We start from the raw sequence: 15,047 nt of genomic DNA, 5'->3' as shown, positions 1-15,047 counted from the left end.
GGTGCTGCCATGTAGCTCTTGGGGGCAGAAATAGGACCATCACCCAGCTTCCCTAATCCATAGGCCTGTGCCCTATCCATGAGCTCTTGGACCCTGCATTGGTCTGTAATTCATTGGCTCTGTCATTTTGTCACTGTTTCATACCCACCTAATGACCTCTGTCTCACTCCATTTGGGCCTGTAACAAAATAGCGCAGACTGGGTAGCATAAAGCAACAGGGAGTTATTTCTCACAATCTGGAGGCCGGCAGTCCAAGGTCAGGGTACCAACATGGTGGTGTTCAATGGAGGGCACTCTTCTGGGCTGCAGGTTGCTGACCTCTTGTCATTCCTCACCTGGTGGAGAGAGCAGTAGAGCTCTCTGGAACCTGCTTCGGAAAGGTATTAATCCCGTTCATGAGAGCTCTGCTCTCAAATCCTAATCAACTCCCTAAGTCCCATCTCCTAAATCATCACCTTGGGGGTTAGGATCACAGCGTATGAATGTGGTAGGGGCAGGGGGACAGAAGCATTCAGCTGATGACAACACCCCTTACTTTCTTAATCCACACAAATATCATGGCCCATTTTCATAAGAATTCTAACTCCCTGAACTCCCTTGTCCATCTCTCCCTCTGTTGTGGTTCCTGCAAAAACCCTAACCTAGGCTGAATTCAATTTCGCTTGTGTGCACCCCATCACCCAGGCAGCTTGGATGTGTCTGGAGAACAAACACATGCTTATGGAGACAGATCTCGCCTACAACTCAGGATCACTAACCTCACCAGCTGCTGACCCACCAACCTCTAGCCTTTCCCGGTCGGTTCACGCTCCTGCTCTTTCTTGGAAAACTGTGTCTTACCTTCTCCCCTCAGTCCCCGACCACCCTTCTCCCCTCCTCAATCTCTGCAGACAATCTAGCTTCAGAGGAGACCTTCATAGATTCCCACCACTGTGTCTGCCATCACCTGTCCCCTAACTTCTGCCTGCCCTGCTGTTGCCACAGACAACCTTTGGCCCTTTCGAGGGCCATTGCCATCACCTGTGCACTGGAATTTTCCCTATCACCTGTTCAGGAGCGTTGCTCTTAACGATTTTCCCGTCATCCCCTGCATCATCGATTTCCCCTGTTTACCAGATCACTCTCATCAGCACAGAAGCATGTTGCAACTCCCCTCTCCATCTAAAAACAAAAAGCCTTTCTTGACTCCATACCCCCTGCTAGCTACCAGCCTGTTTTCTCTCCTCCTTGATAGCAACTCCCCTGAAAATCCTTGCTTGCCCTTGATTTCCTCCTCCCACTCTTTCTTGAGCCTCTCCAGTGAATAGGTCATGCCAACCTCTGTAGCAAGCTGCTCTCTCCAGGTCACCAGTGAGCTCCTCCTTTCTAGATGCAGTGTCATCCTTCTCTTTGTCTACCTCTCAGCAGCAATCCCGCCCCACCTGGGAACTCTCTCCCCTCACTTGGCTTCCACAATTCCGCCCTCTCTTGCTTCTCCTTCTACCACACTGGTGGCTGTTTCTTGCTATCTCTGCTCTCCAGCAGATGGTACCCCCCACCACTCATCCTCATTCCTCTTCCCCTTTCTTCATCTCCCATAGCAAGACCATGGTTCTTGCCTTTCAATATCATCAACTTCCTACTTTGGTCTTATAATTAAAGCCCAGATTGGCATATCCAGTGGTCTATCAGGTGTCTCCACATGGATATTTATAAGCACATCAGATTTAATATATCCAGATCTGATCCTCAGACCTTCTCTACCCATACTCCTCCCCGATCTCTAGTAGCAATAGTTCTACGGTTTGAGATGCACAGGCCCCACCACAGTGTCCACATTCCTTCCCCTGTCTCTCAAGCCTCACTTCAGTCCATTGGCAAATCCTGTCTGCACCACCTTCAGAACACTCCTATCTTAACACCTCCATGGCTGCCACCCTGGTCACTGGGTAAAGAAAATTCCCAGAGAAGGGAAGAGCACGTGTAAACACCCTGAGGCAGGAGAGGATGCAAGACCGGAATGTCCCAGAAGGGATCAAGGCATGATTTTTGAGCCAGGAGCTGCCTGCCTTGTCAGTGTGAGGACGTCACCTTGGAGATGCAAGTTGTGGCCAATGTCAAGTGGTCTGCTTGTCTGGAATGGATCTGGTCAGCTCTGACAGATATACGTGACTCTGTGAGGTTGCATGCTCTGTATCTGTGGTAAATGTTAGGTGCCTTGTCTGGGTCTGTGCGTTCCCATGCATGCATAAATGCATGTTTTCTCCCCCTAGATATGTTTTCCTGGAGTCTGAGCCCTCAGTGTTCTAATGTGGTTTCATGTACAGTCTACTGGGAAATTCCCAGAGACCCCTGCTCTTGAATTTAGTCCTGGATAAAGCAGCCTATTAGTCATAGTCCCTGGGGTTCTCTGAATTGTTTTAGGCAAAAGTGACTTAGGTCTTATAGGTCAGCCACCCTGGAACAAGAGGGTTCAAGGCTTTCTGGAAGGAGGGATATTGGGCTTATGGGTCAGAGGCAAAGCAGGCTCAAATCACTGATGTGCTCTGCTTTCTTTCTAACGACTGTATAATTGGAGGAAAATTGGTTCAACGTGAGGTGCAGGAAAGTTCAAAAAGGGTTGTTTGGGAGTCTGTGTGCTTGTTTTCTTTTCACGCTAGAGTCCTGGGTTAGATCCCAGCAAGGTGAGATCCTGGGCAAGCCCCAGAGCTCTCTGAAACCGTATGTAAATCTCAGTACAAAGTCACCTACAAGGGCAGGCAGGGAAGTTCTCAATAGACAGATCCTTTAGGTCTGAAACATGAACAAGAATAAATGGCTTGCAGTGATGGCTCCGGATTTCCCTCCTGTTCTGGGAACAGTGATTCTGGGAATCATAGAGCCTTCCAGAGGGGCAGTATCATTAAATAGGCCTTGGACAGTAAAGCCAAGAGAGCACAGGGTCAGTTTCCTAGTTTGCTTTGACTCAGTTTCTCTAGCTGTAAAACAGACAAAAGCTCTCTGTTACTGACCTCCCTCCCAGGATTGTCACAAGGCCTGCTGGTCAACCAAGCACCAAAGTATTAAGGAAGGAGAATGTTGAAGTGGTTCAAAGCACAGGCTCTGATGTCAGAGAGATCTCTTTCCAAACCTTGTTGATCAGCTGTGTGACTCTGGAGAAGTTACCTAATCTATCTATGCCTCAGTTTCCTTATGTAATAGAATGGCAGTAACAGTGTTTTTTTTTAAAGAGTCACTTTAAGGGTAAAAAGAGAGGGTATATATAAAACATCTCATACCATATAGCGTAAGTGCCCTATCTTGAGAGAAAAAACTAAGAAAAAAAGACACAAAAAGGACAAAGAGGTCATGACTGTTGCTGGGATGCTAAGACAAGCTGGCTATTGTGATAGTTCTCACCAAACACCCAAGATCCCTGCTGATGTCCCAGCTTCCTTTACAGTTAGGTTTCCATTAGTTCTGGCCGACAGACTGAGAGCAGAGGTTTTAGGAGTCACCACTTGGTCAAGAAACCCAAGAACTGGTATGGCTCCTTGTTTCCTCTCTCCACCAGCACAGGGGCCTTGGAGGCCATGCCTTTCCTATGTCATCTCACAAGACTGAGCAAGTCCTTTATGTGAGTGTAGAATCTGCATTTACTGTGTTAACCCAGTGAGATCGGGGAACTCATCTGTTATGCTAATAGCCTTGCAGACCAGCACAGCCGTCCATACAGGAGAACTAAATCTATTTCGGGCCTCCTGGGGGATCTAAGGATGATGATGGTGACAAGAACAGTCGCTGTAACAGTCGCTGTTCATTGAGCGTTGAGGAGCAGGGGAGAGACCTGTGCAGATGTTAAACTATTCATTCCTCTTAGGGACCTCATGAAGTAAAGATTTTGCTATTACATAGGAATCGTGTTCCTGAAATAAACTTTATTTTTAAAATGGTTTTTCTGGGGTACCTGAGTGGCTCAGTCAGTTAAGCATCTGATTCTTGATTTCAGCTCAGGTTATGATCTCAGGGTCCCTGGGATCAAGCCCTGCACGGGGCTTTGTGCTCAGCGGGGAGTCTGCTTGAGAGTCTCTCCCTGTCTTCGTCTGCGCCTTTTTCCCATTCTCTCTCTCTCTCAATTAATAAATAAATCTTTTTAAAAAATAAAACAAATAAAATGGGTTTATGAAAAAAAAAAAACTGCTTAGGGGGTAGAATTTTAGAAAGTTATTTCTCTCATAGAAATATCAAAAATAAAGGTTTTAATTGCTATTAAGGACATTTTGAAGTTACAAACTAAAACTAACAGATTTTCAAAATTGGCATAACCAGCCTAAATGTCAGTGAGCAAATGTTGAATTCTGTAGAAGATAAGACTCAGGTCAACTTGCTCCTGAACCATCAAAATAAATTGTGGTTTGGACCAGAGCTATTAAAAGGAAGCCCCCACTAGATCTCAAGAAAGCTGCTAGCAAAAATAAATAAATAAATACATAAATTTTAAATGCAAATCCCAGTGGCAAAGAAGAATCAGTCACCCAATAGACATGACCATGAATGCTGAAGCAAATAGGCTTTTTGTGCACACATGTGGGAAGCATTTCCGGTCATGACAGTGATGTAAACCAACAACATCACAAGTCCATTTTCTTACTGAACTGATCAGATGACATATAGTTTGCATTATGAAATTTGCATAGCAGGAAAAAAGCCTGAATGTGATTTGACCAGTGAGGAAACCAAGAAGATAAGAGGACATCAGCGTTTACAGGGAACAACTGTAGAAATAGCATCACGTCAGGGCTGTCTGCTTTTTTCACTTGCCGACATTCAAGTTTTTTCCCTAATGCTCACAGAGTTCCCCTGATGTATGGTGACACCTGCTTACCCTCATGGATGATGGTGGCCCCCTCTGAGCTAGGATTTGAGACTTCTGCCGTTGGGGGCTGTCCTTCCTCTGGGCTTAGCTGGAGACTCAGCTCCGGGGTCCTCTCCATCTATCCCCTCCTTTTGGGGGGAGGGAGGGTTTCAAATATAGTTTAATAAAACAGCAAGGGATTCAAGGCAGTTCTCACTTCACAGTGTGGTCCTTGGTGGGGTGAGGGATGGTCGAGGCCAACTCTGCAGGCGGGCTCGATCCAAAACCCTCTCCTGGCGACACCGGGGTTGGGGAGTGCTGCCCTGGCCCCGTGGAGGACCGCACTCCAATTTGTAAACAGAAACATAAATAAAATGGGGGCAGATGGGAAAGAGAAAGACCAGGACCCCAAACCATCGTGCTGGGGAGCTTCAACAGAAGAACGACCTACAGGGTCGTTCAGCTCCGTGGTCCTCTCCATCTATCCACGGGAGGAGGCTTAGAGCTTCCGCCCTGAGCGACAGGGACACTTTGGCCTTGTTGCTTAGACATGTTGACATTTCTGAAAGTACCAGTTGACCCAGAGAGCATCTAGGCAATCTAGGAAAGTGCCTGGGGCTAGGAAACCAATTAATTTCATTACTAAAGTAAACAGTCCCAGTGACCTTTGGGAGTTAGCACATTTTGACTTTTCCCCTCCTTCAGGCCATAGCTGGGCAGCTGGACATGCCACTGTTCCCTGAGGAAAGGAAGGCTTGGCCGTGCGGTGGCCTTGCCTTGGCCTGCTGCTGACATACATGCTTTCTTCCTGGACGCCTCTCGCCCCACGTCCTTCACCCAGCGGGGGAAGCACTGAATGAGCCCTGCAGTTCTTGCCTTGCCTGTCAGTGAGGCAGGGGAATCTGCAAGAAGCTTCTGGAAAATGCAGATAGACGAGTGGGCCCTCTGGGAGTTGTGTTCGCCTCCAAACAGGATGGCTCCTGTCACCTAACCCAGGAAGGCTGTTGATTCTTCAGCCTCCCCAAATTTGCCATTCTTCCCTTATGATTTATTCATAAAATTCAGCAGGCCCTTCCTGAACACCACCCACTGCGTGCCTGAGGCTGTGTGGGCTGAAGCTGGGACAGCGGGAAGATAGTAGATTCATTTTTCTACTCTGGAGGACCTTCAGAACTTAATGGGTAGATGAGATTCACACATTAGGTGATAAGTTGAGACAGTGTATCATGAAGAACTAATTAAATATTATGATACATGGCAGCTAAGAGCACAGATACAGCATCTGGTATCTGGGTTCAAATCCCATCACCCTCATTTTTTTTTTTAAAGATTTTATTTATTTTATTTATTTGACAGAGAGAAATCACAAGCAGATGGAGAGGCAGGCAGAGAGAGAGAGAGAGGGAAGCAGGCTCCCCGCTGAGCAGAGAGCCCGATGCGGGGCTCGATCCCAGGACCCTGAGATCATGACCTGAGCCGAAGGCAGCGGCTCAACCCACTGAGCCACCCAGGCGCCCCCCATCACCCTCATTTTGATCAAGTTTGACTCTGGGCAGATGCTTTAACCTCTTTAGTCTGCTGTTTCCTTATTATAGGGCTACTGAGGGTACAAGCCTCCATGTGTTTCTGTGGGAATTAGGTGGGGCAGTGCAGGTAATGTGCCTAGTACAGTGCCTAAGTCATGGCCTCACTGTTTTTACCAGCTACTGATCTTAGTTGTTAGAACGTATTTGAGAGACCCCAGTAGTACAGAAATCAGGAATTTGAACACGCCACATTCTGTGTGCTGGTCTCCCTTCTCTGTTCCTTTAGCAGTGACTGGTAATCTCAACTGATCAGTTACTCTGTTAACAGGAGCCCCAGGGAAAGGTTTTAATACCTCCACCCCTGTAACTCCTTCCCACTCTGGTGATGATGCCTCCCATGTATCTCCTACACCCCAGTCCCACTCTCATCCCTTTTTAAAAAAAATTTATTTATTTGACAGACAGAGATCCCAAGTTGGCAGAGAGAGAGAGAGAGAGAGGAGGAAGCAGGCTCCCTGCTGAGCAGAAAGCCCGATGTGGGGCTTGATCCCAGAAGCCGAAGGCAAAGGCTTTAACGCACGGAGCCACCCAGGTGCCCCTCCCATTCTCATCCTTAAACCAGGTCCTCAAACAGCCAGGTGAATTACACAAGAGCCCTCTTAACTAGTCTCCTTGGTTCCTTTTTTCGCTCTCTGCTAAACCAGGTTTATTGATACTCCAGAGGACTTTCTAAAATCCAAACCAGATGATCATTCCCTTGCTCACACCCCTCCTGTGGCTTCCCATTACTCTCAGGAAACACCCAAGCCCAGCTTCTTTATCATGACCTACAAGGGTCCTTGCTGTAGGACCCCTACCTAGATTTATAGCTTCATCGCTTCTGTTTCTCATGTCATCCCCACCATCCAGCAAGGCAACCCGCTCCCTAAGTGCTCCTGGGTCTCATGGCCCTCCGTGGCCAGGCACAAGTCTCAAAACCTCTGTCCCTGTCCCCTGAAAAGTTGCACGCATGCTTCAGAACTAAATTCCAACCACTTCCTTTGGGAAGCCTTCCTTTACCAGGTCTGGGTTCACTGGCCCCACTCTGTTCTCCTATGATATCTTTGTTTTCATGCCTATCTTCTCCACTACTGTCTGCTAATTTAGAAGGGAATATTCTTGTTCATCTTTGTATGTTCGTATTGAAAAAGGGCTGGAGAGAAGGATGGATGGTGGTTGGATGGAAAGCTAGATGGATGGATGGATGGATGGATGGATGATTGAAAGGGTAGATAAATGGACTAATTCAACAAAAAAAAGTGTCGAAACCTCTAATCAGATCTTACACCCAGGTGCCTCCAGGAAGGTGATAGCAATACTATAAAACTTTGATGTTCAGGCTGAAAAGCAGTATGACCTTGAAACTCCTAGCCAGTGGATTTTTGACCTTGATGCTGCCCATTGTTCTAGCAGGAAAGCTAAAAACGAGTACTGATCTCAGAGGGAGGGGGACAGCCAGGTGGACTTCATCTCCTCACTGACCTGGCCTGTGGCCTGTTTGTCAAGCTCCTCGGGTCTGCCCTCATATGGGTCCCATTCAGTCCTTTTCTCCATCCAGGCATCAGGGATCTATTTTCAGCTGGAACCGTGGCAGGAGATTTCAACCTTTGGTTCCAGGATGACAGAGCCTCAGATGGCATGAATGATCAAGGGCCTCACGGCCAGTACTCCCGTCCGCAGCCCAGGGCTTTTCTGTCCACTTACCAGGACAGTGACACCTTACCTACTGTTTTCCTGCTCAGGGGCTGCTGTGCAGCAGCTACATGGGGAAATGCACCTTATGCAGCTTGGAGCCTTTATCGGCTCTTCAAGGAAGACCTTTCGGCTGGCTTGGTTAGTGAGTAAATCCTGGAATAAACTGGAACTGAAACAGAGCATCGAACTCCTTGGGATAGGGGAAACCAGCACGAGGCCTGCCCAGGCCGCAGCGGAAAAACCCGGAGGCTGTGCGAGAAGAGCCCGGCCCAGCTGCCATGGAAGGCTCATCAGGGTTTACAGAGCAGCAGGCAGAGCACAATTGGCTCAGTTTGGTTGTGTTTTTATTTTTGTCCAGCCACAAATACTGAAAAATGATTCCTTCCCTTCCTGGAGCCCTGGAGCCAAGCTGGTTTTATTTTTAGCTTCAACTCTGGTTTGGGGCTTTTAGAACTAAACACCCTACCCCGCTACAGGCCACGCGGGCCAGATTCTCGCATTTTTGCCTAGACTGGAGCGTTGGTTGCCTGAATGTAGCTCTCGCTCGGCTTTGTGGGGCTGTGACAATAGAGGGTGGTTCCAGACAAACCCACAGAGAGACCCGGTCTGGCCTTAGGGACCTCCTAGGGAGTCCTTTTCAGGGAGGGAAGCATATCCAGGGAGGATGGTTGTCTGGGGTAGGGCACAGGGGGCGGCAACCGAGGATGAAAGGGAGCAAAAGGGGGAAAAAAGAAGAAAAGGAAAGAGGAAGGGAGCTGTCAGTTATTGTAAGGCTTCTAGTGGTTCGTCGTTCAGAACCGGGGCTCTGGAGGCAGAATGCCTGGGTCCCGATGCTGTCCCTACCCCTTCCTCACACCGTGGCCTTATGGAAATGTGCCCAGCCACTCGGGGCACCGGCGTCCTCAGCTGTGAGGTGTGGATCATAATGGTGCCTTCATCCGGGTTCTACTGCCTGCCATCCTGCCCAGCATCGGACGTGCAGTTAGGACTCAACATGCATCATTTATTATCATAATATTACCATGTTGTTATCACCATATTCTTACTGCAGTGCTAGACACTTAGGCATATACTGTGTCATCATGAATTACTGTAACACAACGAATAGGGTTATTTTGCACATGGAACCCTGAGGCTCAGCAGGGCTAGGCTAGGTCCCACAGAGAGATCAAGGTATCATTAGACCTGGCCCCAGCCCTAGCCGGCCCCAAAGTCATACCACCACGTCTCCCCTGGGATCTGTGCTCCCACATGATGTAAAGGGGCCTATCGCTGACCGTTGGGGAACTGATCTAAATAAGCAGCTAGATTACCCCTCACCCTCCCCGGGGGCCCCCCTTGTCTCTCCATTTTAATGACAAGAGCACAATGAGTAGATACTGGGAATGATCAAAAGAACACTGGTCAAACTCATGGAAACAGAAAGCATAGTGGTGGCTATCAGGGACTGGATGGGGCAGGGCTGGGCTTGTCTGATGGGGATAGTGTTTCAGTTTTGCAAGATGAGAAAGATCCAGAGATCTGCACAACAATGTGAATGTACTTAACACTGATGAACTATACACTTAAAAATGGTTAAGGTGGAAAAAGAATTTTTTTTTTTTTTTAACCACAATTAACAAGAAATTTAAAAAGAGCACTGGTGTGGGAGTCAGGCTGCGGTGGGCATGAGGCAGGGAATTTGAGCTTCTCCCGTCCAACTTCCCAGCCTCTTGTCTGGCCTCCTTGCCATCATGGGGCTCACTAACAGCATCACTGGTCTGTACCTGCCCACATACAACGTGAGCCCCTTTAGGGTTAAGCAGTACACTGCTGACAAGAGCCTTACTCTGGCCTCTTAAATGCTCCTCTCTTACATGCTTTGCCCTTTTTAACCCCCTCCTAGTTCCCTGTCCCTCTCAAGTATTTGGCCATCAACCTGGGATGAAAGGGGGAAAATGCCAAAATCCCACCCAGGGAATCGTATCTGCTTGGCCCCTCGGAGAGTGTGGGCTTTGGGGGCAGAAGCAGAGATGAAGCTCACCTTTTCTTCAGTTTGCTTAACTCTAAGAAGATAATAATGGTTGTCCCAGGTAACCAAAGAGGCACTTCACTCTAAGGAAGAAATTCAACTGTTCTTTTCTCTAGGACATTCTGGGGACAGATTTGGAGACACTGATTTGGACACTCACTGATGATCGTAGGAGAGGGGGGCGTGGGAGCCAGTAGGGAACAAGGTCTCCCTCTTGGCCTCCCACTCCCAGGGGAGCAGCCCTCCTGGAGGCCACAACAAGGGTTCCGGGTCCTTTGGAAACACTCGTGGCCTTCTTTACTATTGGCATTAGTATTGACCATTCTCAGGAGAGTGCCTGGCTGGCTTCCAACGTGGGGCATCCATTCTGGCTGAGTTTACCTCCAGCCATGCGGCATGCCCACACTGTGACCTTTGACCCGGAGCCGACTGCCCCATTAGGCGCAGTGGGGCAGGGTCCAGGGCCAGCAATACTTCCAGAGGCCCAAGGAAATGCTTTCATTTCTTTTAAAATTATAAGGAAAAAAAAAAAGAACTTTTCAGGTCAAAGTAAATTTTATTATATATAGTATAATATGTTTTATACCTACAAACTTATAAAATATATTAATGTTTTATAGAGACAGGGACCCGCAAAGGCAAAAGTGCCAAGGGCCCATGGAAGTTAGAATGCGGCCCTGCTCTGGGCCAAAGAGCCAGGCTGGCAGGGATTGCATTTGTCTCCTCAACCTGTGGCTTCTTCAACTCCCATAATAACTGCTGTCTCCCCACCACACCACCACCACCGTCTAGGATAGAATATTCTCTCTGGTAGTTTATTTCTTTTTAGGGACCCACTTTGTAGCTTAGTTTCATCACTGGCAAGAGCTACCCAGAGCACATGGCCAGAGAGTTTCAAAAGCCTTGCGTGGGATCTGTGGGAAAGAATGTGGGATCAGTTAGTGATGTCTGTCTGTCTGTCCTAGGCTCGTGCTGGGGGAATGGCAGCACGCATGCTGTGTTCTTGCCTGTGACTGACCTTTGCCTTCTGTCCACGACTTGACTGCCCACTTTCCGAGACAGAATATGCCTTAATGTGATGTGCATACCACGCTGAAAAATCTGGAAGATCTCTTTATACCTGTTGATTGATTGATTAATCGATTGAAGTGATATCTGTCAATACACCTGATAGGAGTTTAATGTCCCCTGACATCCTCTCATTCTTCTCTTTATCCGTAGGCGCCTGAACAAGAATAAGCTCCAGGTCCTCCCGGAATTGCTTTTTCAGAGTACACCGAAGCTCACCAGACTGTGAGTAGAATTGAATTGTGTTTTCTGCCTGGCATCCTGCCTGGCTTTGGTGATATGTATATTGTGATTGCCTTCGTGAGTGGAGCCTGGTGCCAGGCATAGCTTGGCAGTTAGACCGTCTGCACGGGGACTTGGAGCTGGGCTTCAACGTGGTGTGCCCCCACACCCAACTTTTTGCCCCCTTTCTTCAGAGATCAGTGGCATAAGTGGCCACTGAGAGCTAGTGACTTGCAGTAGGTCTCTTCTTTGCAAGGAAAGACATGATGCCGTTTAACATGGGTCTGACCTTATCTCAGGGAAATGCTCTGAGGATGGGATTCGAGATGCGTTTATTTACAGGAGACAGCAGTGCTGTTGGAAGGCATTGGATTGGACCGATCATTCCAGCCTCACCACCCTGCAGACTAGAACACCTCTTGCCTTTTTCCTGCCTCCTACCACCACCAGCCTGGGAACTCTGGGTCTGGAGATCTGTGGTTTTGTGGGAAAAGGAAAAAAACACCTTGAATTTGGCTTTCTCTTCTGGGATGATCCAGGATATAATGCAGGGGGCAGATTGGAGATGCTTCTGTGCATTTCTACAGTCTGAGAGTGTGGAGAGTCTGAAGCTGGAGATGCACGTCAGAATGGAGACTGTGGTTTGCATGTCTTGGGTGTTAGGCAAGTGCTTGTGCACTGATGGTGAACGGCTCCATGATCCTGAACCTCCACGTCATACTGACTCTTGTAGCTCTTGGGGTAAACTGGGTTGGCCCAAGCCTTGGTTTTCTGAATGGAGAGACAGAGTCTGGCTGCTTAGTCGTCAAGCAGTGAGATTTACAGCCTGGCTGGGAAGACTCTAACATTACCGGGGAAGCTCCAAACTTGTGGCCGCAATTCACATTCCCAGTGGCTGTGTTTAATACCTGTTTATGCAGTCGAGCAATGTATGTAGGCTCCAGGATACATTGGGCAATATGAAACACATGTCACTGTGTGTACTTAAGAATGAGCTCTGAATTAGGGATCTGTATCCATATCTGTATCTGTGGGTACACACAAAGAAAGAGACCATATACATAAGTGTATTTGAAAGGGTACTTTGTTGGAACAAGAACAGTAAGGGTTGGTTTGTGTTTAAGTGGTAAGCAACGTGGCTCGCCTTCTCTAGGACACACCTGTACCTTTTGTCAAAGTCTCCTCGTGCTGTTTACTGCATTTCTCTGGCTCAGACCACCTGGATCACTTTGCTAAACATGAACAAGAACATGCCCCCCCCCTTTCACCATTCCTCTCTGAGCCCACCCTGATGAGCGTGAGGGTGGATAAAGGGACATTCGGCAGCCTGGGTGTCCAGCTGAGCTGGATAAGCAGTACGAAATGGGCATGAGGGGCAACAACCGGGTTTTTAATTTCCTATTCCTGTAGCGTTCTTTCCCTCTGTGCTCACTTACTAGCCATCTCTGCACCCAGAACTACATTGTGCCTTTTCAGCTGGCTCCTAATTAAGGCTGGCTATCTGTTCTTCATTGGGAACGTCAGCGTCACTTTCTAGGCACACAGAGGGTGGCCATGGGGCTGGGACTGCTGGAAGGCTTGGAGCAGGTGGGGTCTGACCATTCTGCTTGTTGTAGAACGTTGGGTGGGCTGGTTTTTGCTCACGGAATGTGGCCTCCCAGCTGCTCCCCACGGCCATCAAAGTGATGCCTCTTTTATTCTAGGCTGCTCTTGATCTGATCAGAGGAGGAATTTCAAGCATCGAGATGCTGGGGGCCAGGCCCGGGCAGACAGCCTGGGGCATGGGAAATCCCAGGGTGGCATCCTATCATTTTCTGAGAGAGGTTAAGGGAGTCACTTTCCCTTCTGTGCCTGAATATCCTCATCAGTAAAAGGCAGACGCCCCTCTTCCCTTGCACCTTCCTCACTGAGGAGTTGTAAGCCTCAGACGAGATCACAGTGTGGGTGTGTTTTCTAGGGTTTACAGTGCGGCGTGAGTGTCCCCACCAAGATAACTGTGACTACTCCTACACTCCCCATCCCCTCCGCCTGGCTCTCTGTTCTCTCTCTCCAGGATGCATGAAGGGACTGGGAGTTGCTGTGAACACTGAGGTGGGTGACACTGAGCTTTTACCGGAAGCCGGAAGAGCTGCTGCTGGGAAGGCGGGGGTGACATTCGACTCCGTGTGGTGTCCGTCCCTCTCCAGGTCCTAGCCAGGCACCGAGGCTGGCATATATCAGCTCTCAGTGAGAAGAGAAGGATGCAGGCCTAGGTGTACAAACAATGCCCTTAGGCTCTGGTTCTTTTATCCCCCTTTCACTCATGCATTCATTCACTCATTCATTCATTCAACAAGCTCTTCCACTATCCCTGTTCCAGCCTGGCTTCTGCTGGGTTTTCGGCTATAGACATGAAGGATGCCCACTTCTCTGTGTGCCTCATCATAACACATTCTGAATGGCTGCCAAAAAGCTGAGAGCTAAATATAATTTTTTTTATTGAAGAAACTATATTAACCCAGGTTTCAGCTATAATCAGCAATCCCTTTTTTCTCTCTGGGCTTGATCTTTGATTTTTCTTAATGGCCCCATTGTGTCTTTGTCTTATTTTGTCAGCCACTCCAGGGCCTTTTTGGAAGTAAGCTGGGTACAAATTAGAAATCAATAAATGTGCAATCATGAGTGTGTATACATATGCCACTAGCTCTGTTTTAAAAGAGCATTGCATCTCAATAGACACAGTGAGCCATTTACTAGGGAATGCTAAATGTGGGTACTGTGTGGCTGTCTACTCTGTAGTATGCCATGTGGGATAAGTAGCAATTCTGGACACGCCTTTTCCTTTCTTGTTAGATCTGTAGACAAAAACTGCCTAATACTCAGTGTTTATCCAAAGAATACCTTTTGGAAAGGCTATGGGCATGTAATAAGATGTTTTCAGGAGTGATTGGAAAGGGAAATAATATTTATTGAAAACCTGCAATTATAATAATGCTACTAAACAGTAAGTGACAGAACTGTGACTAAAGTTAGTTTAATCCAAAGAGAAAATATATTTGTTTATATACCCGGGAAGTCCGGAAATAGTTAAGGATGGCTTCAGGAACAACTGGATCCAGGGGCTTGGTGATGTCATTAGAACTTCATCTAACTCCTCCATCATGTGTAGCAGTACACCTGCAGCAGCGAAACAATGGTGGATTGCTTAGCCTTGGTCACTCGTCTATGTCAGAGCACATCACTGTTGCCAAAGAGGTGGTGTCCTTTGACTGATCCAAGTTTGGGTCATGGGTTCATCTCACCTGTTTGGGGATAAGAGTATGGGTTTCCCAAAAGAAATAATAATTCTGTTATCAGAAAATAGGGGGAGTGATGCCAAACTTAAAAATGACAGATGTCTGCGAGTTTATTGAGCATCTACTTTGTGCAGACTGCTGTGCTTTAACTGAATGCTTTGGGTCCTCAGTAACACTTCAGGGTAATAACAGTAGCAAACCCGTGAACTGGCAAGTGCTGGTCTGAGAACTTTATGTAGAACTCGCTTGCTACTCCTACCAGCCCTAGGGGTTAGGTGCTATGACTATTATTGTTCCATCAGTGTGAAACTTTGGCTCAGAGAGGTGAAGAGGTCACCCAATGTCCTACAACTACCAAGTAACAGAACCAAAATTCAAATTTGGGTAGTCTGCCTTT

General features: G+C 47.8%; 1 protein-coding gene across 1 annotated transcript in view; it reads left to right on the top strand.

The window, feature by feature from the left end:
* Window positions 1–15,047, top strand: part of SLIT3 (slit guidance ligand 3) — a 589,205-nt gene that overhangs the window by 89,609 nt on the left and 484,549 nt on the right. Inside the window, exon 4 of the mRNA XM_059174255.1 lies at window positions 11,307–11,378. Coding sequence (XP_059030238.1) covers window positions 11,307–11,378 — 72 coding nt within the window. The remainder of the gene's footprint in view (window positions 1–11,306; window positions 11,379–15,047) is intronic.

Source organism: Mustela lutreola, chromosome 5, assembly GCF_030435805.1.
Source record: "Mustela lutreola isolate mMusLut2 chromosome 5, mMusLut2.pri, whole genome shotgun sequence".
In the NCBI taxonomy this organism is placed as follows: Eukaryota; Metazoa; Chordata; class Mammalia; order Carnivora; family Mustelidae; genus Mustela; species Mustela lutreola.
The sequence above is the reverse complement of the archived record's forward strand: the minus strand, read 5'-3'. Positions and strand labels throughout refer to the sequence as shown.